The 26,009-nt window shown below is 42.3% G+C and overlaps 1 protein-coding gene across 2 annotated transcripts in view; it reads left to right on the forward strand.

Annotated features, from left to right (window-relative positions):
• Nucleotides 1-664: 664 nt before the first annotated feature.
• The window catches only part of MTX2 (metaxin 2), a 37,770-nt gene continuing 12,425 nt past the window's right edge, over nt 665-26,009 (forward strand). The window contains exons 1-3 of one of the 2 annotated variants that reach the window (XM_035134711.3): nt 665-861; nt 16,738-16,785; nt 17,858-17,904. In XM_035134711.3, the coding sequence (XP_034990602.3) occupies nt 822-861; nt 16,738-16,785; nt 17,858-17,904 (135 nt within the window). In that variant the 5' untranslated portion in view covers nt 665-821. The remainder of the gene's footprint in view (nt 862-16,737; nt 16,786-17,857; nt 17,905-26,009) is intronic. The other variant, XM_088660347.1, reaches the window with a different exon arrangement.

Consider the following 26,009-nt stretch of genomic DNA (forward strand, 5'->3'; position numbering starts at 1 on the left):
GAGAGAAAGAGAAAGAGAGGATAAACCAGGATGCAAAACTTTGCTTTTCATCCTGGAAGCTTGCTACCGGTAATAATCACCGTCCTTTCCAGAGAGGTAGCTGAATTAGTCTATCACAGCAAAAACCAGCGTCTCGTGCCACCTTAGCGACTTAAAGAAAAAAAAAAAGGAAAGACATAAGATTTCATGGTCTTCATAGAATCATAAAATTGTAGAGTTGGTACCGGGGCTCCAAGGGTCATCTAGTCCAACCCCCTGCAATGCAGGAATAAATTCAGATATATAAATTGTTCTCAGCTGAGCAAAGACTTGAATTCAAAATCATGATTGGAACAGCTGAACAAATACTTGAGCGTACAGGAAAAACAGTGGGAATGTATTATTATTATTCATAGGTCTCACTCAGCCTTGGGGTTCCAGAAAAAATAGCTAATCATCATCATCATCCTCCCCGGTGTTTCAGGCAGGTTTAGCGGGCAGAGCGCCGTGGCACAGAGGGGGCATTGCGCTTTACTGCTGAAGCGCCTGAAGCCTCCCAAGGCAGCCGTGCGCGCTCTTGTCTCTCTCCCTCTCTCTTTCTCCAGGGCACCGACACCGCCAGCCGGGCGAAGGGGTGGAGCAGGCCCCGGATGCACTTCCCTCGCAGGGTTGTCGGCGCAGCCGCAGTGATCCGGTGGGTGCCCTTAACCTTGCGCGGTTTGCGGCGCGGCCCGAGGACCCGGGCGCACCGTGCGTGTGCGCGCAAGAAAGAGAGGAGAAGCGGAAGGCTACGTTCGCGGGGGAGCTGCGCCCGGCAGCCCGCCCGTCTCCCGCGTGGAAGCATGTCTTTGGTGGCGGAAGCTTTCGTTACGCAGATAGCAGGTGAGGAGGGGAAGAAGCGGCCGTAGCGGGGGCCGGAGTGAAGCAGCAGGGGCCGTGGGGGCAGCGCCCGGGCAAAATTTAGTTTGAGCACGGATAGAGGTGCGTTGCTCGCGTCCTTCCAAAAAGACGCCTTGACCTGGTGGGACTGGCTGGTCTGTGAAAGGCAAAGTGGACTCCCTATTTTTTTCTTGGGGTCTTGCTCCCTCCCACCTGGTCAGGCTGATTTGAGGGATCTTGCTTGAAAGCCTGCCTGCCTCTCCAAAAAAAGGAAAAAGGAAAAAAAGAAGCAACCGCAGCCTGACCATAGCATATCTTATAGGCCTTAAGAACTGTTTTGAGTTCTCATGGTTTGGTTGCCATAGCATCAGCAGGAACTGCTACTTTGTGGATGTTCCCTGGAGTAAAGTCATATGTTTAAAAGCTGGAGTCCTAATTTGTGGCTAGGGTCTCCTGTGACAGTGCTGGATTTATGTATAAGATAAACTAGCCATAGCTTAGGGCCCTACTCTCTTGGGGCCCCCAAAATATTTAAAGGAAAAAAACAACTGGATGTACATTTCCAAAATATAATAAAAAACAAAATAAAACCTACATACAGCAACAGTGTTTTGTGTTGTGTAGGCTCCTATGATGTAAGTCATGGGCCCCGTCTGCTAGCCTGCTCCCTAAAATATCACCCTATATCTCTCTCTATATATTATATATATAATATATATATATTCCTATATATAGGGTGCCTACATTCTGCATGTGCAAATGGCTTTAGATACCTATTAGGTCCATAAATTGCCATATAGCATATATTCAACACTAAAAAGCAGCAACAATTCATTGTTGACAAAGGACAGCTGGACATATAAAGGGCCCCATTATCTTCAGTAGCTTAGGGCCTCATCAAACCTAAATCCGGCCCTGCCTGTGGCTTCTGGGACTAGGAGTGCTAAGGCCCAGTTTAGGCTGACTTGCCAGGTGTGGGATAGCCTGGCCACAGTGACCTCACATCTGGACTACATAGTGTGCTGTATGTGGGACTGCCTTTGAAGACAATCTGGAGGCTGCGGCTAGTGTGGAATGTGACTGCTAGGCTGGTGAGCTTGGGCAGCCCAGTGGGGCCATGTGTTACCGGTCCTGAACGCCCTGCACTTTTTGCCAGTGAGCTACTGGGCCCAATTCAATACTGGAATACAAAGTCCTAAATGACTTAGGGCCTAAAAGAACTTCTTTCCTCTTCTTGAACTACGATCGGCAGGTGAGATCTTGTTAGTGCTGTTGCCACTTTTTATCAGCCTGTGACAGGGCCTTTTCAGGGGTAGCTTCCTGTTTGTGGAATGCCCTCCCTGGTGAGGTACACCTGCCTCCCTCGTTTCCAGCTTTCAGGAGGAATCTAAAAAATGTTTCTTGTTTACCCACGTGTTAGATGGCTGAAAGGTACTGTTTTTGGCAACCTTGAAATCACTGGTTGATAAAGTGTTTTTAAAATGCTTTAAAGAATGTTTTTGGTCTTGGTGTATTTTCTGCCCTGGGCTTCTTTGGGAGGATGCGTGGAATATATTCTAAGTTGAATGAATGAATGGATGAATCCAAAAAGCTGGAACAAATGGCCTGCCGAAAACTTTTTTATTGCACCAGGCCTACACAGGCAATTAAGAAAGCATATTACCACAATGGTTAACTGATGTCTGTTTTTAACTTTTTTATATGCTTTTCATTGTATGTTTTAATTATTTCCCCCCGTAAATCTAACAAAGGGAAATTTTGCCAGGCCAAAGCTGTCCTCCAAGCTAACTAGCAGCTGACGATTTAGGGCAGTGTTTCCCAACCTTGTGCCTCCAGATGTTTTGGGACTACAACTCCCACAGTTGTAGGGCACCACAGTTCAAGAAGGATACTGATAAGCTGGAACGTGTCCAGAAGAGGGCAACCAAAATGGTCAAAGGCCTGGAAACGATGCCTTATGAGGAACGGCTTAGGGAGCTGGGTATGTTTAGCCTGGAGAAGAGAAGGTTAAGGGGTGATATGATAACCATGTTCAAATATATAAAAGGATGTCATATAGAGGAGGGAGAAAGGTTGTTTTCTGCTGCTCCAGAGAAGCGGACACGGAGCAACGGATTCAAACTACAAGAAAGAAAATTCCACCTAAACATTAGGAAGAACTTCCTGACAGTAAGAGCTGTTCGGCAGTGGAATTTGCTGCCAAGGAGTGTGGTGGAGTCTCCTTTGGAGGTCTTTAAGCAGAGGCTTGACAGCCATCTGTCAGGAATGCTTTGATGGTGTTTCCTGCTTGGCAGGGGGTTGGACTGGATGGCCCTTGTGGTCTCTTCCAACTCTATGATTCTATGATTCTATGATTCTATGATCATCCCTAGCTAGCAAGACCCAGTGGTCAGGAATGATGGGAATTGTAGTCGGAAAACAGCTGGAGGCACAAGGTTGGGAAACACTGATTTAGGGTATACAGTATGTCCTGATCTTCTGTAATATGTATCCAGAGCAACTATAAAAAAAGAATATTCAAGAATAAAAAAATTTATATGTGAATTTATGTACATAGCTAGATATTATTGTTTTGATAATGTTATGCTTAGATCCAGTTTTTTAATTTTTTAATTTTTTTGTAAAAGAAGAAGAAGAACCTAGCCAGAAATAATACCATAGATATGTTATCCAAATCTCAGTTTATCATCAAGTATGTTGTATTCTTGAATCTGGATATAATTCACAATTTCTTTTCATTTGAACTGTCTAAATCCTTCACTAAGTGTTTGTCAGTAGAGGCACCATAGTTGACTACAGCATGTTGCTTGTTCACACTATGTGACTGCTGCATCAGCTCACAGCCACCTTTGCCAACAAAAATAATCTCTTGCAGCAGCCTATGACAGGTGTCTCTACCTCTCACCCAAAACCAGGATGTTAATCTCATTTTCTGCTTAGTTGATAAATCCTCACAAGGCTATATCATTCATCTTCTGCACAGTGAGGATGTGAAGAGGAGCAAGTCCCATTGAGTTCAGTGGGACTTTACTCCCAGGTGTAAGATTGCAGTTTGCTGTTTGGAAAATAAGGCTTCTTTACTCCCCTGAATTTGTGAAGAACGTTATTTTGGGGTGGGTTGATATACTTCTATAGCATTACAGTTTTTAAAGAGGTATCCACACATGACTAGTTCACACATAACATGTGTGCATGATTTGTTACCATGTGAATACCTGGCCTAATATATGAGACATCTTCTTTGAAAAGTGCTGAAGGAGCGTCTCTACCCGCATCGTTCAGCCCAGACAATGAGGTCCAGTGCCAAGGGCCTTCTGGCGGTTCCCTCACTGCGAGAAGTGAAGCTACAGGGAACCAGGCAGAGGGCCTTCTCGGTAGTGGCACCCGCCCTGTGGAATGCCCTCCCATCAGAGGTCAAAGAGATAAACAACTATCTGACTTTTCGAAGGCATCTGAAGGCAGCCCTGTTTAGGGAAGTCTTTAATGTTTTTTTTAAAAGAAACTTTATTTGATTATTGCGAATCATTACACAAAATCTGCAAATGTACAAATGTACAGGAGAAAAAATAAGATAAGGAATAAAAAAAACATATATATCCATACAGTTAATCAACATTTAAAATACATCAAATCCTTACCAATTTGTTTTATTGAGTTCCCCCCATTCCCTTCTTCTCAACCTTCACTAAACTGTCTTGTTAGTTTTCCTTCAGGGAAGTCTTTAATGTTTGATGTTTTATCGTGTTTTTAATATTCTGTTGAGGAAACCCAGCCAGATGGGTGAGGTGGTATTATTATTAATAATAATAATACTGGATTATCACAATTTTCTTTTTAATCTAGGATTGCTAATTCACAGTTTGTAAGTGTAAGCCAGTTTACTAGTTGTTAACAGGGCTGGCCAACTTATGAGGCAACGTGAGTGGATCGCCTCAGGCAGCAGGATCCACAAGAGCAGCAGATCCCAATGTATATTTTTATTTTGCCTTTGTTCCTGATTGTCACTCACCCCTTCTTCCCTGGTGGGGCTGGTTGTGCCATTTTGTGGTTCGCCTCAGGTGCAAAAATGTCTTGGGCTGGCCCTGGTTGTTAATGCATTCATAATTGGCCAACAGTCCCCTGGATTAATAAGACTCATTAAATACTAGCAACCTTGTACCTGGCTTTGCTCAATAATTTTAAGAATCCAAAAGTTCAGGGCAGTTTTGAAGGTTCAGTCCACCATCTTAATTCAAAATGGCACCCATTGTATCCAAACATAGAAGAACTCCTGCTCCTTGAGCTTGGGTCTCCAACTGCATACCATCAAACAACTTGCTACAATATATACAGTAGTTGATTCCCTGTGAAATACATGGATAAATACTTAAATAGTTTGGTTAGTTTTGTAATTTACAATGTAGTGCAGTGATATGAAGGGAACTTAACGGGGCCACTCTGGCCTCAGAGGTTGGCCAACCAGGCTGCTTTGGGTGATTGCATATATATGACATTAGTCCACTGGAAAGTTATTGCCACAATGCTCAGGGAATTTCCTTACTTTAGAATAAGTGACTATTTATGTTGAAATGTTTGTAAATTCTTTTCTAGAAAGTTACTCAGCACAATGCAAGGAAGTTGCTTTGCTTAGAAGCTGATAAACGTTTTTGTTACTTTGGAAATATCAGCAAAATAATAATCCTTAACTTTTGCTGCTGATACCTACTGTTAGAAGATTAAAATGGATCCCACCAAATCTTCCAGAAGATCATCTCCTGGATTGTTACATAAATCGGCAAAATCCTGTTGCACTGCAAGGACCTGTTCACCATATGGCTTGTCATAATCTAGTGTTTCAGAAGTGAGTGGAATGAAAAATATAAGAGCCAATCTGTAATTTTGGTTACAGATACATTGGTTCAAACTTTTCCTGAGCCATAAGGCTCTCTGGATGGCCTTAGATAAGTTTCTTTTTCTTTGCTTGACCTTCCTCCAAAGGTTTGTTAGGATCATAGACTTGTAGAGTTTGAAGTGACCACGAGGGTCATGCAGGAACATTTCCCCCAGTGTGGGGATCAAACCTACAACCCTGAAATTGAGAGTCGCATGCTCTACTGACTGAGCTATCCTGGCGTAAGGCCTATTGTTGTGAGAATATAATGGGGATGAATGAGAAGAACCTTGTATACACTACGCTGTGCTCCTTTGAAGGAAAGGCAGGATACAAATGTAATAAAAGAATTGGATATCCAGTACTCCTTCATATAGACAGCATTGAACATCTGAAGGCAGCCCTGTTTAGGGGAGTTTTTAATATTTGATGAATTATTGTATTTTAATCTCTTGTTGGAAGCCGCCCAGAGTGGCTGGGGAAACCCAGCCAGATGGGCGGGGTATAAATAAATAATAATAATAATTACTACTACTACTACTACAGTAGTTGAAGTTCATGCATTCATCACTCTAACCCAATGGGGCTTTAGTGTTCACACAGATGTCATTCAGGAATAGAAATACTGTAAATGAGAATCTGAATAAATACCTCTTAAAAGGATAATGGATTTATTTTCTGTTTCTCTGTTTTCTGTAATACCAGGTCCCTTGTTTTGTATGCATGGTGGTGCAGTCATAATTGAGAAAGTTTTTATATCGGTGATAAAAATGAAATTTGATTGGCTAGTAATAGAAGGTCCTGTTCATGGAAACAATCACTTTGTCACGCAGTTCCAATTAACTGAAACTGCTGTGGTGATATAGCAGCTATAAAACATTGATCTTCACTGCATGTGCATTAAAACTGCTCTAGGGTGATTATATTATATTTTAATTTTTTGAAATGTATTTAGGAGATTTTTCTTGGCCCAACATTGGGTCATGACTTCTGTCTGGATGTTGACTCTCCCCCCCCCCTTAATGGCCTTCATCCTCTCTGGAGAAAGTGTATACAGTCTCTCCCAGTCTTAATAGCTTTGCTTTTCATGCTTGTTCATCTGGACTCCTTTAAAAGCACAGAGAATGTTAGTTTTCTAAAACATTGCCCCCTCCACTTGGGAAGTTGCATTTGTTTGAACATGCTGAGCAGAGTCTGTTGCTCTAATGCACTAATGATTAAATAGAAAATGATGACCAAATCATTTATGAAGCGTTAAGAGGCTTTTCGTGATTATGTTGACTGGGTAATGAAGAAATCATTTGCTTGCATTTCTTTCTGCAAAATCTTACTGGTTTTAGCTGAGGAGCAGCACAACACTGCTTTCTCACACCAGGGAAGCTGTGTATTTTCCTCTGTAATGTTATAAATGGTAATCATATGCCTTTATTTCAAACTGGTTGTCACACAAGGCAGTGCCGAGTTCTGTTTCGTGGTGACGTCTAGTGTAACCTGTTCTCCCATAGACATGTGACGATTTATAGAGATTAATCGTATATGTATCACTCTCAGGATAAGAAAATGAATTTCCCATGCCACTTGGAAAGTGTACATCTTGGTTTTCAGATGGTATCAGGCCTTAATCTTTCTTAAAGCAGCAACATTGCCAAAATATCAGCTCGATAGTGTTAGGTCAGAAAAAAACTGTTGCAGATGTGATAGATTAGTGGATGCAAAGAAGAGAGAATTTTCCTAAGCTCTCATTCGCTCTTTGTAAATGGAAAAGAAAATGAGGGGATTTTCTTTTCTGTAGTTGCTGCAGTGGCTGGGGAAGAGGGACATATTTATTTACCAAAGTTGAGAGATTTCCTTTCTAATCTTATACTGTGAGAAATTACTTAAAATGAAAACAAAAGCCAGACACTCACTGCATGCTGGCTGATCCCTTATATTTGCCAGACATTCACCTTCCGAGCACCACAGAGTTGTTTAAAAATAAATCTCTTCCATGTAATTTTGATGTATGAGGTTGAGCCCTGATTGCACTCATAATAAATATGTAGAATGCCACACAAAGTGCTTTTGTAGACAAAAAGCTACCTCTCTCCACTAAGGGTTCAAGTAACAAAGCAGACAGGATAACAAATGTGCCTATGTTAAACTAAAAAAACACAGTATTAAATTGACATGTTGTACAATGTCTGCGACCAAAGTGTTGAGAAAATTTGGATATAAAAGGCAATCTCTCATATACACAGATATGTTGGAAACCTTTTCATGTAACCAGTTATGTAAGCTGCATTTCCAGTGTTTCTAATTTATATAACTTCTCCAAGGCTGAAATGGCTTTTCATTGATAAACCAATTCTTCAGATTCAGTAAAGGCAGCCTACCTTGAACAAATCTTTGGCAAGTGTCTGCCACAAACCATACCGAAAATTTGAGAGTACCTCTGTGATGTACGCTCCAGGACATACCCATCATTTGGTGGAGGTTTGCTTCTAGTCTATTAACTGTACAATCCTATACATGCCTACACAGAACTAAATCCCATGGAGTTTAGTGGGGCTTCCTCTCTTGAACCTTTGTAGGATTGAAACCCAAATAGGGCTGAGCAATATCTGGTTTTCCACATCACAATATACCACCAGATAAACATTGCGATATACCAATATATCACACTGTCTTCGTGATATACTGATATGCCACAATGTCTGAAATAAGGATGGAGCTATGTAGAGGCATTGGCTGGCTTCACAGTTTTTCTTGCATTGTGATTTTTGCATAGCACGCACATACACACAAACGCATATATGTTGCCAGGTCAAAAAATGTGAAACTGATATCACAATAAAGACTTCAAACTGATTTTGGGTGATATATAGCCCAGTCCTAACATGCATCATGATTCATGATGTATTGCCAGGTTAAAAATTATGAAACCAATATCACAATATGGACTTCAAACTGCTTTTGGACAGTATATCGATATATCGCCCAACCCTAAGCCCAAGTTGTAGAATGAGCAACAGCACAGCATAGGAAAGCAAGTAGAATTGCAAGCCTGATTATAGCCCAAGCATCCCCAAACTTCGGCCCTCCAGATGTTTTGAACTACAATTCCCATCTTCCCCGACCACTGGTCCTGTTAGCTAGGGATCATGGGAGTTGTAGGCCAAAACGTCTGGAGGGCCGCAGTTTGGGGATGCCTGTTATAGCCTATAGAGCCTGGGATTCTCTCTATATCTGTACAAGAGGGCAACTGGCAGTATGCAGAGCGCATCTTGAGCTGCATACTGGGCCATAATATCAGATATCTGTCAGCAGCATATAAGCGAGTACAGTCGTACCTTGGATCCTGAACACCTTGGTACTCGGACGTTTTGGCTCCTCAGCGCTGCAAACCTGGAAGTGATTGTTCCTGTTTGCGAATGTACTTTGGAACCCGAACGTCCGACGGGGCTTCCGTGGCTTCTGATTGGCTGCAGGAGCTTCCTGCAGCCAATCAGATGCCGTGCTTTGGTTTCCAAACGTTTTGGAAGTCGAACGGACTTCTGAGGTACGACTGTACTCTGCTTTTGGAATTATGTTATCAGACGTATATTAACAAACTGGCATTTGGGTTTATGAGGAGAGGGAAAGAGCAAAGAAAACAAGCAAGCCAGTGGAATACACTTCAGAATAATTGAACACTCATCTTGTCGAGTAGGCGACCAGGCTGTAACCCGTTATTTTTTTAAAAGGCCATGTGTTGGATCTAGAATTCACTCCTGTCAGCGAGAGCACCCCTAAGCGCAGTTGCATTCAGGGGATTCCCCTGCTAGTGGGATAGGAGGTTACTTTTTGCTAGTTTTCTCCTTACCCCTGCAGCCCCTAGTGCCATAGAGGGTTGAGTGACTTTCAGTCCTTTGGTGGCACTGGGGGTTGCAGGTGGAGGGAGAACCTGCAAAAGTCGCATTGCCTCTTTCTGCCAGCTTGATTCCTCGCCTGTATCAAAAGCCTTCCCGTTCTATCTGCAGAAGATGAACTCTGGATCCTGTGCCATGTTTTTTTTTCTTGTACCATGATCCCAGTTGAGTTTTGGGCACGGGGTTGCATGCAGAGAACTGAGCAGGAGGGAAATTTCTGCTGCTTCCATTTGCAAATGCTTGCACGAGAGCAAAGCTATAATAGATAGGTTCTGTATTATGCTCTGCTAGCAGAAAAGCATTTGGATTTTGTTGGGTGAAAAATGTAAAGAAATCGTTTGTGAAAGATATACTTCCATGAGCTTAAGTTCTCCTTTCTCATGTGGGAAGCTACCTTTGGATCCAAACTATGGATTTTAACTAGGATTTGTCATTGGGCTAGCAACTGATTTACTGTGCTATTCTCGGTAATTACTCAGAAGTAAAGTTCAGTGGCACTTGCTCTCTCTAAGTGTGTATAGGATTGCAGCCTCAGTTAGGGTGAGGAAAGATGATAGATGTGTTCACCTACTTCTGAACCCAGGAATATTTTTCATTTTCAAAATAAAGTGTCGGGGGGTGGGGGGTGGGGATCGCTACATTTTTAAGAGCCTTTGAATCTCCATCTCAATGAACTTGTTTTCTTGACCCTTTCTGGCGAAAGGTCTGAGTACATCTTGAAATTGATCGTGCCTTCATATAGGTATTTATGTTGGATGACGATGATGAGGCAGCTAATTCATAAAGGGATGTATTTGTGCATTCTTTATTGATCACTCCTAATGGATGAGAGTTCTTTTTAACTGTTGTTCCAAATCTGACTGCAGGCTTATTGAAGTACTGTAATAAAGGTTAGTTTAAAATTATCAGCCTTTTCATGGGCCTGTGAGGCAGTAGAAGTATGGTTTAAAATTAACTTTTCTATTTTTAAAGGATAGCAAACAGGTGGTAGATTTGCCTATACAGTACATCTTTCTAGGAAACAGGTCAATTTTTTAAAATCTCCTCCGGAATCCATAGCCTTCCAGATGCTGTTGGACTCCAACCTCCAGCATTGCTGATATCATCATCATTATCATCATCATCATCATCATCATTTATTTATTTCATAAAATTTACACACTGTTTGATTGAAAAATCCTCAGAGTTGTTGCAGATATGGCCACAGGTGACGGCAGTTGTGGTCTAGGAACATCTAGGTTCCACATCCCTGCCAATCTAAGTCCTGCTGGCACTAGTTCCACCTGCTGACCCAGCATGGCCCCTGCTCAGTTGGGTTGTGGAAAGTTATGCTGGGCGATCCCTGGCTGAGCCAGGATGAAGATGTGTTGTTGGTGTGGTCCAGGCTCACTGAGGACAGCCCAATAGCTGTCCATTCCAAACTTGCTCATCCTGACTGATTTTGGGTATGGATTGAGCTGGACAAGCATATTGGCAAGGCAGCTAGCTGCAGCAACGGCTTGCCTCATCGAAAGGGTATGGAGGAACGCGATGCTAACGATCAATACCAAGACGAAGGTTTACCAGGCTTGTGCGTTGAGCACGTTGCCCTAAGTGAGTTGTGGGCAACTTACAACCACCAGGAGCGACGCCTCAATGCACTGTGTCTGGATGATTTGGGGCATCATATGGCAGGACAAAGATGTCCTCTCCCAAGCCCACATTCCCAGCATGTTTTCACTCCTGTCTCAGCCATGTCCACGCTGGCTCGGTCATGTTCACAGAATGGGAGATGGCAGGTTCCCCAAGGATGTGCTCTATGGGGAGTTGCCTTGAGGCACCAGGCCTGTTGGCAGACCAACTCGGCATTATGTCTGCAAATGAGACATGGAGGTTGGCAACATCAACCCTGCCATGTGGGAATTCCTTGCAGACAACTGCAACGCCTTGAGACAGGCAATCTAAGCTGCATTCCCATAGCAGTGACCAGAGGAGGAACGACTGGTGGGAGGAGTGCAGAGAGGAGAAACGGCATGGTGCATCTGCAGCAGCATAACCAGATGCCTTCATCTGCCCCAGCTGCAACAAAACATGTCTCCCCTATATTGGTCTCTACAGCCACAGCAGGTGCTGTAACTCTCCAACGGTTTGATTTCACCCCCAAACGTGCACTCCTCCATTGTCTCCCAAGACAGATGGATGCCAACCCAGACTACCTAGCTGTGGAGAAAGATCACACAGATCAGTTCATAAAGTTCTTCTGTCTCCTGTGAATAAGGCATTAATATATATTTGCTAGAAAAGGACTTCTTTTCTCTCAAGTCTTAACTTCTACTAGCTAGGATGGCCAGAGGTCAAACTTTCATGTGTTGTCTGCCTTCATGCCGCAAAGCAGGCAATCTACATGGGCAAATTAACAAGAATATTGTGCTTGCATCAGGTATGCATGTTTGGGAAAAATAGACAGAGGTGTCTCTGTGGAGATCTACATCCAATCTTGACATTTGCAAAAAAAAAAAAATACAGTGGAACCTCGGTTTATGAACACCTCAGTTTACGAATTTTTGGTTTACAAACGCCGCGGACCCATCTGGAACGGATTAATTCACTTTCCATTACTTTCAATGGGAAAGTTCGCTTCAGTTTATGAACGCTTCAGTTTATGAACAGACTTCCGGAACCAGTTACACCCATGCTTCGGGTTAAGTACGCTTCAGGTTGAGTACTCCGCGGACCCGTCTGGAACAGATTAATTCACTTTCCATTACTTTCAATGGGAAAGTTCGCTTCAGTTTATGAACGCTTCAGTTTATGAACAGTTGACTTCCGGAACCAATTGTGTTCGTAAACCGAGGTACCACTGTACTACAAAATGCTCTAAGTCTCCAGTCTTCCAAAGGAATCCATATCCAAGCCAGCACTACTCCTGAAACTTCTCATCGCTTGGAGCAATGAGCATCATTGCAAGTCATTCTTGATGCTTCCCCCTTCAAACTAAAACCAGTTTTCATTTCTGAGTCATCAGCCATGTGCTTGGCTTTCACCCTTCCCCTCCCTTCCCCTGGTATGAGTGTGATTTAGGCGAGATGGGCAAATAACAGCTAAAGACCGAAAGAATCTAGTCGCTGAAGGATAAACTTGGTTTGACTTCATTATTAGACAAATGATAAGTTTGTGTGGACTTATTATAACATTAATCAACCTGATGGATTGGAAATATGACAGAACTGAAACAGCGTGTAATATTAGTGCCTATTATTCTACAAATTATGCCTTCACCTATTGTTCGCAAGGCAAGAGTCATGCTGTATATTAAAAAAAATGTTGTGTGCACATTTTCCCCTCTCTTGTTAAGATACCTCCCACCTCTTCACAGTTTTCATTGTTTTTCTTGCTCTTGCTAATTTGGAGGCTGTTGCCTAAAATCCAAAGATCAGAAAAAGCATGAGTAATACTGGTGAGCTGTCCTTCGTTTAAAATGAAATTTAAATTTTATTTGGGTTTATAGCCAACCCCACATTCCAAAAGCTCAGAATGGGCAACAAAAGCAACCCCCTCCCAGAAGAAAAATAATATATGGAATTCAGTAGTTTCTCCAGGGCCGTTTTAAGTGCCCCTGGCGCCGTGGTGCGCCGGATCTCTCCGGCGCCCTCCCACCCCGTTTCCCAGCGCGGCGGACGGGCAGGCACAGCGCGATCTCTCCGGCGCCCTCCTGCCCCGTTTCCCTGCGCGGTGGGCCCTCCTGGCGGGCCGGCGCCATGGTGCCCTGCGCCACCCAGCCTGCACGTAGGGCCGGCCCTGAGTTTCTCCGTGCTTCTTCTGTTTAATCCTGACCCTCAGAGGCTACCCTGAAAACTGGTCATGAAAATCTTCTGAATGCATTAATATTTCCATCAGCTTTATGGACTGACAACTCAATTATGCTATCTATTTGTATGGGTGGAATCTAGACAAGAGAAGTCCTTCAGTTCATGGAGAAAACAGGGATCCTGTAGACTCTAGAGGCTTCCTAAAGGAAGGGGGAAGGAAGAGATTTCAGTTGATTTTCCCTTATGTGACTTCCATGCTGTTCAGAAGGATCCTCCAACCTCTCTTCCGATGAACTTTTCAAGGGGCGCAGGAATTGTTTGTATTATTATTAACTACTTATTAAAAACAAGCTTCTAAAACTAATTTTTCCTTTTCAGTACTCTGTAGAAATCTTTATACAATACATTTGTGTTGCCTTTCTCGTCTCCAGAATTTATTTCTCCAGGGTGCAAGCTTTGGTGTTAAAGTAATAAATGTTGTAACGAAAGAAAGTTTCGCTATAACACTTGGCTATGATTAGTTTTTTTTCCAGGCGCATAGAGTTACAGATGTGTGTGAATGTATTTAATATTAAAGGTCAGGTTGCATTTGCGATACTAGATGCTTTACGGTCCCGTCCAACTTTTCTGAAAAGACAGGTTAGTATATTGCAAAAAGCGGAAGGGGCAAATAATTACACACTAGTGTGGTTTTGTTAGTATTCTGGTTTCTGGATCATGGAGAGAGTAATGTTTCTGACTGTAGCAAAAGCATTAGTAGTTGTGGTTAAGTTGAGCTAATCATTTAAAGTTTATTTTATATATGAAAATGATTTGTATCCTGTCTATTCAGCCAAGTGGTATCTAAGGCAGCTAAATTGAACAGTATCTTAATTGTTACTCATAGACAACGCATTTGAATGCGGATTAGTTCAGTGTGCAGTTTGGGCATTCAGGCCACCATGCCTTTTAACCACATACTGCAAAGTGTACGGTGGCTGGCAATGCTAGCATATCAGTACTGCTGATCAGTTGTTCAGTGATATGCATTTGTATGGTGCATGATGAATTGGTGAGATGCAAATTCTCAAGAGTAAAGAAAATTTATACTCCCTTGTTCCCCCTTTTAATATAGCATAGCGAAGAAATGTTGTCCGTAACTGCTTTTCACGGTGGGTTCTAAAAAGGCATCTTTCCCTGCTCCCACAGTTTTCATTGGTTAAGTCATTTCATCATCATTTTATCTGTAAGTCGCCTTTCTGCACACACACACACACACACACACACACACACACACACACACACACACATGTGCTAAAAGTGGCTTACCAGAAAGAGAACAGCAACACATCTCAAAATCAACAATCGGAGGAGCAATTTCATCATAACAGGAAGAATGAGACAGCAGCTTAATAGCAACTATATCAATAGTATACACAGTACACATCCCGGCAACAGCAGAAATAACAAGGGAGCTTGACAGTCTTAGTTTGGTCCTGTAAACACACCTCCCATAATGTTCCTCCCACATATATTTAATGTGAATCTTATTTTTATGAATGGCTCCATATGTGTTTAGCTTTCCGGACAACTGTTTAAAAGTAAAGCTGGTTTAAAACCAAACCAAACCGACCCGACCCGACCCAACCCAAACCCCAAACCCCAAAAGTCAAACCCCAAACCCCCAAACCCCCAAAGCCAAAAGCCAAACGCCAAAAGCCAAAGCCAAAGCAAAGTGTTGTGCTTCACTTGAAAGGTTTTGGAGGGAGAGCCTGTTAAGAATATTTTAGCACTTTCTTCAGAAGGTGTACTCCCTTGCGCATGAATGCACCGTCCTTCAGCCTTTTCTTCAGTCTCTTTAACACTTGAGGGTATTTCATTCAAAAATTAAGTGTGTATTTTGATGCTTCCTTCCGCCCCTTCATCCTTTTCTCAACCATGTAAATATCAATTTGATTAACTCTTCTAAAGCATGTCATCTTCGGCAGTAACTTGTTTGCTATTTTATCTAGGCTTCATCTTTATATTATCTGGGCTTTAATTTTGCAGTGCTAGTTTGCCAGGCCTTTTCCACTTCATTGAGGTTGAAACTGAATTTGGCTTAAATGCACCTAACTTTTGCAGGGTTGTTGTTGTTGTTGTTGTTTTTAAATGCAAATGGCATCAGCTGGGTGGGGAACTGGTAACTGACAGGGTCAGAGAAGGGTGGAATCTTAACCGTTTTGTCCTGCTGGCATGTTAGACGTCATTCCCTCTTCTGAAGCTGTTTGCAGAAAGGAGAATAAATGGTTTAGGGCAATTGGATGTAGATGGGCTTACCTCTAGTAGTGGGAAGGTAGAGCAGCTCATGGCCACATGTTGTCGTGATTGGTAGGTATTTTGTGGGTTTGCTATTTTATATTGTTTTGATTTATTTATTGTGGTTAACATACTTGTAATAGTCAGTATCCAACTAAACAGATCCACTACTAGTGCAAGGATTTCTGCTTGCGAAATGCAGCTTTCCCTCTCCTCTTCCCTGCCCCACACCTTTCCAAATCTGCTCTGGATGATTGGGGGAATCCCCAAAAGAGGTTGAGGATAGGGAGGAGAAGTTCTGTGGTGCAACTGGAAACCCTTGTACTAACAGATCTATTTAGCTGGATACCACCACCCATTGTATCTTTCTTCCTCTGTTCACTGCTTTGGGGTCTTTGGGCCCCAAAGTGGTATATAAAATATATTATAACAGTAACATGCTCTAATGGTTTGGCAGATGTGCGATTTGATGTGTGTTGTTTACAGTAATAGACATGCTACGGTGGTTACGGTACATTGGAAAATGTTTGTTAAGATGTAGATCTTGACTTCTCATCCTGTCTAGGACAGGGTTTCCCAGACTTGGCTCTCCAGCTGTTTTTGGACTACAACTCCCATCATCCCTAGCTAGCAGGACCAGTGGTCAGGGATGATGGGAATTGCAGTCCAAAAACAGCTGGAGGCCCAAGTTTGGGAAACACTGGTCTAAGAGGCATTTGTGGTATGAGGTTGATTTGTGTAGCAATTTATAAAGTAAAGGGTGGCAGGGAACACTTTATAGATCTAAACCAAGCTTCCTCAACCTTGGCCCTCCAGATGTTTTTGGCCTACCACTCCCATGATCCCTAGCTACCAGGACCAGTGGTCAGGGATGATGGGAATTGTAGTCTCAAAACATCCCGAGGGCTGAGGTTGAGGAAGCCTGATCTAAACAGAGAGAGTTCTGGTGTTTTTTGTTTTTCTGTTTTTAATAATAATAAAACCCCTAATGACTAATGCTCATTTTGGCTTCTTTAAATTCTGAATGAATCCATTTGTTTTCTTTCTCCTTCTGCAGCTGCAGAACCTTGGCCTCAGAACGCAGCATTGTATCAGCCGCTGAAAGGTGAGTACTTTATTTTTTGCACTTAACGGGGGGCCTTCATTAAATATGCAGCGATGTAATTAACTGGAGCCTGGCGGGTGCGAAGGGCTGGGTGGGTAAGTGGGGGGGTGGGAGAACCTTGTTAAAATGAGCATCCTTTGTGGTGGTTGTCCGGCCATAGGTTTTGCTAAACTTGTATCTGCCAATATAAGCCGGCTTATTCATGGCCTTATAAGGTCCTTGGTTTATTATTGACTCATTATATTGGCTGCTGTAGGCAGTGTAAAATGATGTGGTTTGCAGGCCCAGTTGGCAGATTTACTGCGCCAATAGCTGAGGCAGCAGATTTTTGAAGTCTTGTGGTAAAGTGGGCTCCCGGTAAAAAGGAACTGTTAAAATGTATAGGCTAGGATGGTTCAGGCTCCCTTTAGCAGCTCTTCATATATCATCAGATCACATTATGGCCCCCATTTGGGGCTCAGCAGCCTGCTACAGTTGTCAGAAGACTGCAAAGTAATGAAGACTAATAGGTAGCAGCCCTAGTCTTCTAAGCATGGGATTTTTATTGCTGTGTACTTGTCATCTTTCTTTTGTGTGACAGACCTAGACACAGTGCGCAATATTAACTGCAAGCTGGGTTTTTTAATATATATATATATAGATTTCTGTATGCTTTTACTTTTTAGCAAGAGGAATTATGAAGTTGTTTGTTTTTATTTCTATTAGGAAATGAATAATTGCCATTTTATTTATTTTTAAAAAAAGAAAAAGCCCAAGGCATGCACATGCACGAGAACACACACACACACACACACACACACACACACACACACACACGCATATCGGTTAGGGATTTTAACTGTTGGGACCATACGATAAATTGCAGGGCAGAGCTAAAGGAAATATTTCTGAGACCACAGGCTTCCTAAAGCTACATTAATGTAATGGGGCATGTGATTCGTGTTAAATCAGTTTGTCTCCTTATGTTTGTACACCATTTATTTTTGCACCCCCAAATGAACTGCAATTATCCATTGGGGAAGGAGCCATTATTTCCAATAATTGTCCTGCACTTTATTTATTTATTTTACAGACGAACAAGTTTTGCTTTCTGATAATGCTGCCTGCCTTGCTGTTCAGGTAAAAGCATCGTTCTACTTTCCTACTTGGCAGATGTTAATGTATCCGAGAATAACTGGCCCCATCCACTGAACATTTCATTAATGCATGCCCTACTGAAATGAAAAAGACTTTTTGCACCGTTGTGTTGTATTGTGTTCCCGTTGGATGTACACTGGCAATGCCCTTTTCTCTCTGGAGGCATAGCAAAAATGCGAAGCAAAATATTTTATCACGCTTCAGCTGCGTCTAGACAACGTGGTAAGCCACAAACCATGGCTTACCGTGAAAGGGTAGTATGCCAATGTTTGCTTCCGAATTGTTCCCACCGTGCTTATTGTGTAGCATGAGTAGGAATAACAAACTACAAGCCTTGGCGTTCCGTGAGGTCCAAACCAGCCCTTGTGGCTTGTTTCTCTCCAAGCGTGCTATGACCCGGAAGCCAAGAACAAACCTTGGATTCAGATTGCGGTTTCTTTGAAAAGAAACGTCACAGTCGCTGTGCATCACATTAAGTCCTGGCTCATGGTTTGCTGCTTCCTCTTGCATTAGGGCAGCAACGCACTGATGGATGATTGGGTAGCATGAACTCAGATGCCATTCTGTCATGGCAAGCCATGGTTTATGGCTCGCCACGGCATCCAAACGGGACCGCTGTCCCCCCACCTTAGTTATTGTCAGTGACATTTGGGCCAGTCATCCACGACAAGACGTACTTTTTGAGAGAGGAGCAGCAGGACACAAGGTAGCAAGCGGCAATATTGTCCCTAACACAGGATGAGCTCATGTGTTTTATCCAGAACCCTACGAGCACAGCATTAGATGTCTTGCAATCTGCACTGGCTCAAAGCAGGGCCTTAAGTGTAGCTGCCCCTCATAGACTCGATAGAATTGTAGAGTTGGAAGGGACCCCAAGGATCATCTAGTCCAACCGCCTGCAATGCCGGAATCTTAGCTGGATGAACAGGTCTCTGCCTTGAGTGCCTGTTTAGTATTGGTGTTTTTTTTTATCTGCTGCTATTTTGTGTGTATTTTAAAACTATTTTTTAGCTGTTTTTATTGCCCTCTGTCCATTGCCTTGGGATGTGTGTGCAAGGAGATAAATAAACAGACAATAATATACCCATATACACACACAGGCTTCCATATCTGTAGGCTTCCCACTGGTGTCATTTGGATATTTATCCTCTGCTATATTTTATAGCTGGACCCCCCCCCCCCCCGGCAAGTTCATGCTTTTGCAGTCAGAGGAGTATTTGTATACAAAATTAAACCTTTATACTCTGTAAAAGTTTATATGCAAGAACTAGCAGTCTCTGGTGCCTTATTCACAATTAAAATTGGGTAGAATGCCCAGTTTTTCCATAAGCATTTGCTGAAGAAGTGGTTTGGATTACCATTACATGCAAACGGAGCCCAAGTCGAAGTGAAAAAGGATAATTTATGTACCATAGAGGGCAGATACAAACTTAATACTACCGGTACTTGGAATTGTACTACAGTCGTACCATGCTTGATGAACGCCTTGCGACTTGAACGTTTTGGCTCCCGAATGCCGCAAACGCGGAAGTGAGTGTTCTGGTTTGTGAACGTTCTTTGGAACCCGAACGTCCAATGCGGCTCTTGCGGCTTCCATGGCTTCCGATTGGCTGCAGGAGCTTCAATCAAATGGCTGCAGCCAATCGGAAGCTGCGCCTTGGTTTCCGAACATTTTGGAAGTTGAACGGACTTCCGAAACGGATTTCATTTGACTTCCGAGGTACCACTGTACTTGGAATTTGAAACAAACAGATGTGAACTACCCTGAGACCTCTTGTGTATAGGGTGGTATATAAATTCAATGAATAATAATAGTAATGTCTTCAGAGCTGAACAGCGCTGTTAAAAATGTGTTTTGTTTTCTCTTTTCTCATTTATAAATAGGAAGCGGGGAGGGAACAGCGATGTAACTGTTGGCAGTGTTGAAAAAACAAAGTTCATAATCGTTTTGAAATGTTTCCATGTTCTGTGTTAAAATGACACTCTAAAATGTAAGCAAACTATGTGAAATGTAAAAAAGACCAAAAACCGAGGGTGATAGCCAGCCTTAGTCATACAGTACTCAAGAGTAGACTTCATGAATTCAATGGACTTGAAAGTCTATTGATTTTAATAGGTCCACTCGTTGGACGTTGATCTAGGACAAGTAAATATATAAGAACTTAGTGAAATTTACTGCACAATCCTATACATGACTACTCAGAAGTAAGTCCCACAGAGGCAGGAATCCTACGCAGATGTATTTGGGAATAAGACCTACTGTGTCTAAAGGGGAGTTTCTTCTGAGTAAACATGTACAGGATTGTGCTTATCAGAAGGCATACAAAGATGTAAAGGTTTATTAAAAGTAAAACATAATAATAAAGCCCAAAATATAAAAAGTCGCATTCAGAGAAATGTTTGAAAAAAGCCAGAAATTTACATGGTAGTACAACTATGCTGCAATCTTTAAAAAAAGGGTTTTTCAACTTTTAATTCAAAAAGGGGTGTTAGATGGGGGAAGTGAATAAAGCACATATATAATACTAATTTTGATGGGTGACACTGATCACAAGCACCCACAATTATGGGGTGCAATTGTAGTTAATAATATTGATTTCCACTAGTGTGGAAAGCGCTGTTATTTTGATTAGCAAATATTAGTGTAATATATAATCATTTTAACTAATCCTTGGATAAAGAAGTAGATTACACCGTTAAAAGTTTTAAACCCTATATTATAGTTTTCGGAATACACATGTGTATATAGAGCAAGTGTTAATAATTACGTTCATCAGCATAATAATCTTTTTAAAACAAGGTCCCCCCCAAAGGAGTATATTGTTTGATTATTTCAATTCTGTTGTTCTACACATGTCACTTAGATGATAAATTAACCATAATATATCAAAAGAACTTCTTTATCTTCAATATTCTTTGGTCTGACAAGTGATAGTAGCCATGACTATAAATATGATTTCAACAGATATCTGATTTTAAACTTTATGGAACAATTTTCTTTGATGTAAGGGGATGGTATCTGTTTTAAGAATCTTTATTAAGAATACACTACTGATTCCTTTTAAAAAAAACATACTTATTTTTCTGAATAATAATATTGCCCCAATCTGTTAAGGTTAGTTTACTAGCTATTTTTAAGCAATGACTAATGAAAATATCAGTCTGGTTATCTCTTTCTGATGTTCAGACTTGCATGTTGTGGTGGAGACAATGGTAATTATTATTTACTGAATTTATATACCACCCTATACCCGGAGGTCTCAGGGCAGGTTCACAGAACAAAACAATCCATTCTCTGCTTACATCTTGGTTAGATTGATGTGAAGCTTAGTTGCATACCACCCATAATGTGGAATGTGTTTCTTGTGGAGCTGCTTGATATATGGCCAGGCCATACAAAATTTGCCAGGTGCCAGGTGCATTTTGCACCTGGCTATCAGCCACTTGTGACCAAGTTAAGATGCTTGGGCACCAGAATGGCTCCTGATGTCTCCAGGGTATCCTTGGATCCCCAGCTAGGAGGGTCAGCTGTCAGGGATTCTGGGAGCTGCAGTCCAATAACATCTGGAGGCAGGTGGTTGGGAAGGTCATAATTTACAACAAGAGCCCCTTTCAGACATTTGGAAGGAGGGAGTTTCTGAAAGTATTTAAGAAGAGAGTGGCAAGCTTTGTCTCCCCACCCCTGGACACGTTCTGTCATACACCTGCAAGGCACTCCTGAGCATCTGAAAGGGACTCGGGACGTTGATTAATCTGTGGTGTTTCAACCCTTCTCTCTTTCTCTCAGTGTGTGTGTCTCTTGTTAATTTGTGAGTTTCACTATGAAGGTAAATAAGTTCTGCCACATGACCCGGAAAGCTGTCTGTGGACAAACACCAGCTTCCTTGGCCTGAAAGCAAGATGAGCACCATAACTCCATAGTCACCTTTGACTGGACTTAACCATCCAGGGGTCCTTTGCCTTACATCCAAATACTGGAGTTTAAATGATCCAGGATTGCAAAAGCTTATACTCTACCCGTAACTCCATTGCAGGCATATTAGTCCTTGTGGTACAAACTTTGAGGTAGCTCAATAGCAAAAGCCACAGCCATTTCATACTGAGTCCAGAGTTACCCAAATTTAACCATTCCGTTCTGTTTTTTTATTCCTACCCCCAGAAGATTTAAGTTGAAAGCTAGCTTCATTAGAATTCACAATAGTGGTTTGATATAGGCCCCAGATTGTTGTTTAGTTGTTTAGTCGTGTCCGACTCTTCGTGACCCCATGGATCAGAGCATGGCAGGCACTCCTGTCTTCCACTGCCTCCCACAGTTTGGTCAGACTCATGTTGGTAGCTTCGAGAACACTGTCCAACCATCTCGTCCTCTGTCAACCCCTTCTCCTAGTGCCCTCCATCTTTCCCAACATCAGGGTCTTCTCCAGGGAGTCTTCTCTTCTCATGAGGTGGCCAAAGTATTGGAGCCTCAGCTTCACGATCTGTCCCAGATACCATTCATTTACTAGCGAAGTTCAGTTTTATCACTATTGAATATGAGAAATTGAAAAAAGGGGGAGGTACACCAATTAAATGGGTTGAATTTTGAATAGCTTCCATTTAGAAGCTATTTCTTTGCATGTGAGGGCAAATATATTTAGTACCAGTTCAATATGATCCACTTCTACCTTACTGTGCGAATAGCTAACAGTTAAGGAAGGCTGCATGAGTCTACTTAGGTGTTTTTTTTCTCAGTCTGATTTCTTGCTGTTTAAAAAATGGGATATGCTTGATAGTGTGAAAGATTTAGGCTGCAATCCTAATCAGTGGGGCTGGCTTCTGAGTAGACATTGCACTATTAGTATTGTTTCAGCTGTTCTTTTTCCATATGTTCTTCCTGCTTGAAATCAAGGGTACCAGAGCATCTTGAAAAATAATTCCCAGCCTCTCTTTTTCTTGCCAAAGTGCAGGGGTTTTTAAACACTGGAGAAGTCAGGCTCTTGTCACTTAGCTTTCTGAGGGTTGTAGCCAGTGTTAGTCTTACTCAGAGTAGAAGCACTGAAATTAATGGACATGACTAATTTTACACAATTAAAATTATTGGACCTCTTTCTGAGTAGAATTTAATTGGATACAACCTTTTGTCTTTTTTTGCACCATGAACCAGGAACACTCTGTAATAACATTGTTGGCATCTATCTGACTTGAGGGACAATGGAGTGTGCCTCTGGGGGTGAAGTCAAACTGATGTGTTAGCAGCACTGAAGTGACTTCCCTGGGGTGCAAGTGTGTATGGATTTGAAGGGAGCCATCTTTTGTAAGGGGCTTCCTTATAGTGAGTCTCGCATAGCACAGAGAGTCACATCCCACAGGCCTGGACAGAAGTCCCTTGTAGCCCTTTCTACCTGAAATAATTTGCAACTGGCAGTGCAGCAAATTGAGATGTTTCAGAGTACAGTGGTACCTCCGGTTACGAACTTAATTCGTTCAGGAGGTCTGTTCTTAAGCTGAAACCGCTTGTAACATGAGGTGCGCTTTTGCTAATGGCGCCTCCCGCTGCTGCTGTGCTGCCGGCACGCGACTTCCGCTCGCATCCCCGGACAAAGTTCGCAACAAGGGCTATCTACTTCCAGGTTAGCGGAGCTCATAACCCACAGCGTTTGCAAGGAGGACGGTACATAACATGAGGTTCCACTGTATGTCACCCTGCCACTAGCGAGCTGAGAGGCCCTTCTAACCAGCTGTATATGTCGCCTGCCAACCCAGTCCTCTCAAATGCGGGCCATAACATTACTTAGTCATTGCAACAGGATGGCATGGGCACTAGCCAATTGGAGACCATGATGTTAGCACAACCGTATTCCACGCAGTGCTCCAAACTGCATTATTTCCCAGAGTTGAGGCAGTAGGAATGGATCTCTCTGTTCCCCTGAAACAGAAACACGATGGAGGAAAATGTTGCTGTGTAAGAGGAACTCTCAGGACGCATTTGAAGGTCAGCAGCTTGCTTTTTTGTTAAGAATGAAAAAGAAGACTGTTTTGTGTATTGCTATGTAGGAAAAAAAAGACAACTCTGCAGGCAACCTGGTCTTAATTTTACTGATTTGTGACTTGTAATGTGAATTTATAAATTCAACTTTGTGACCTAAAACTGTGCTTGTTGCTCTTCACGAGAGAGAGAGGAGAGAGAGAGAGAGGAAGAGAGAGAGAGAGAGAGAGAGAGAGTCTGAACAGTATAATGAAAGCCTGACAATCTATTCTTTAACCAGAATAATAGCTGGAATTCTTCATGATTAGAAATACAGTATCAACATAATCGATTTAACAACATTACATTGTAGCTGAAAATAGACTGAAATCCCTAGCCAGGCATCCACTGTGTCTGAGCGAAACATCTTTCATATGGTTCTAAGATGAAATTACCCCTGAATGAATAGCATCTTCATTTATCTTCAAAACCTCCTCTGTGTTACCAGTGAGTCTACCCTTCTCACATTCTGCAGCAGGAATTACATTATACCATTATAGCAGCATTCCAGTGCAGTGTAAAATAGATTGTTTTGGAAAATGAACCTGGCTTTGCAATAAATTACATTTACAGGTACAAAGGAATTTGTTACTTTGTTTAAAGTAGTCACAAATACAATTAAACTCTTAATTTATGTTAAACTACAAATGTGGCTATTACCATAACTGGATTAGGAATATAATCTGTCACTCCAAGTACGATACTGAACAGTTTTCATTTATAATTGCAGACAGACTTTTCACTTTACAGGGTCTGCTACTGCTTGATAGGAAAGCTGGAATATTTCGTACATTTGTCCAGGGTTTGTTTTTTTTTTTAAAAAAAAATTCAGACACGCTTTTCCACCCCAGATAAATGGGAGAATAATCCCTCAAGTGTCATTACCCAGCTTCCCCTTTGTTGTGCTTTTCATGGAGGAGAACAAGAGGAAAAAGCAAACGCCCCCTTTTTTCTCCCCTGTCACGCTGGCATTTTCTGGAGCTGCGTTTAAAATATTACTCATTGTGATTTAACTTGAATCTGTTTCAATATATTTGTAAGATCAATAGTGTGCAGCTTAAAAAAACAAAAAGCAGCTTGGTACATGGGCGTCCCATGTACTCTTGTTCCTTTAGGGCAGTGATGTCCAAACTCGGCCCTCCAGCTGTTTTGGGACTACAATTCCCATCATCCCTGACCACTGGTCCTGTTAGCTAGGGATGATGGGAGTTGTAGTCCCAAAACAGCTGGAGGGCCAAGTTTGGCCATCACTGCTGTAGGGGCACATTCTCTCCTATCTCCGATTGCCGAACCCATGTCTGAATGTTTGTGAGATCCTTATGCTTTGCTACTGTGCATGAATTTGTGGACCAGGGCACAAAGGGTGTGTTGGCCAAAGTGCTTCACTGTCACCTTTCTCTTCATTCGTGTCTCCCTAATTTTCTATTGTGGCAAAAGAGCCCTCTCTGGGATTTGATCCACACGGTGCAACCTAGACAGGACTTTGCTTCAGATGTGGAGCTTCTGTCCAGGGGCTTCAGGAGAGACAAAGAACACCTTTCTGGTTGGCTAGAAGAGGCCAAATAGATGTCTCACAGTCCAGGGTCCTCCAATCCACAGTTTCAGATCTTAATGATTCTAATCCAGGCATCCCCAAACTGCGGCCCTCCAGATGTTTTGGCCTACAACTCCCATGATCCCTAGCTAACAGGACCAGTGGTTGGGGAAGATGGGAATTGTAGTCCAAAACATCTGGAGGGCCAAAGTTTGGGGATGCCCGTTCTAATCCATTTGTGGAGCCAGGATTTAGCCTTTAGGCAGCTCAGCTGACTAATGTTAGGGGACACAGGTGCATGTCACCTTCCTGTTCTATAGGCTGAGCACTCTTCATGCTTGACAACTGGTGTTGGGGAAAGAGCACATTTCTCTGTGCTTCATAAGTTTAAATGCAAAGTGGGCTGTCATTTAGTTTGTGGGTAGAGTTGGATGAAAAAAACACACACACCATTGTTTGCAAATAGATTTAAGCCTGGAAGGATAGCTAAAAGCAGCAATGTTTGCACTGGTTGTGTTCTCATTCATTCATTTTAAAGTTGCAGGAATC

This window comes from Zootoca vivipara, chromosome 1, assembly GCF_965207765.1.
Source record: "Zootoca vivipara chromosome 1, rZooViv2.hap1.1, whole genome shotgun sequence".
NCBI lineage: Eukaryota > Metazoa > Chordata > Lepidosauria > Squamata > Lacertidae > Zootoca > Zootoca vivipara.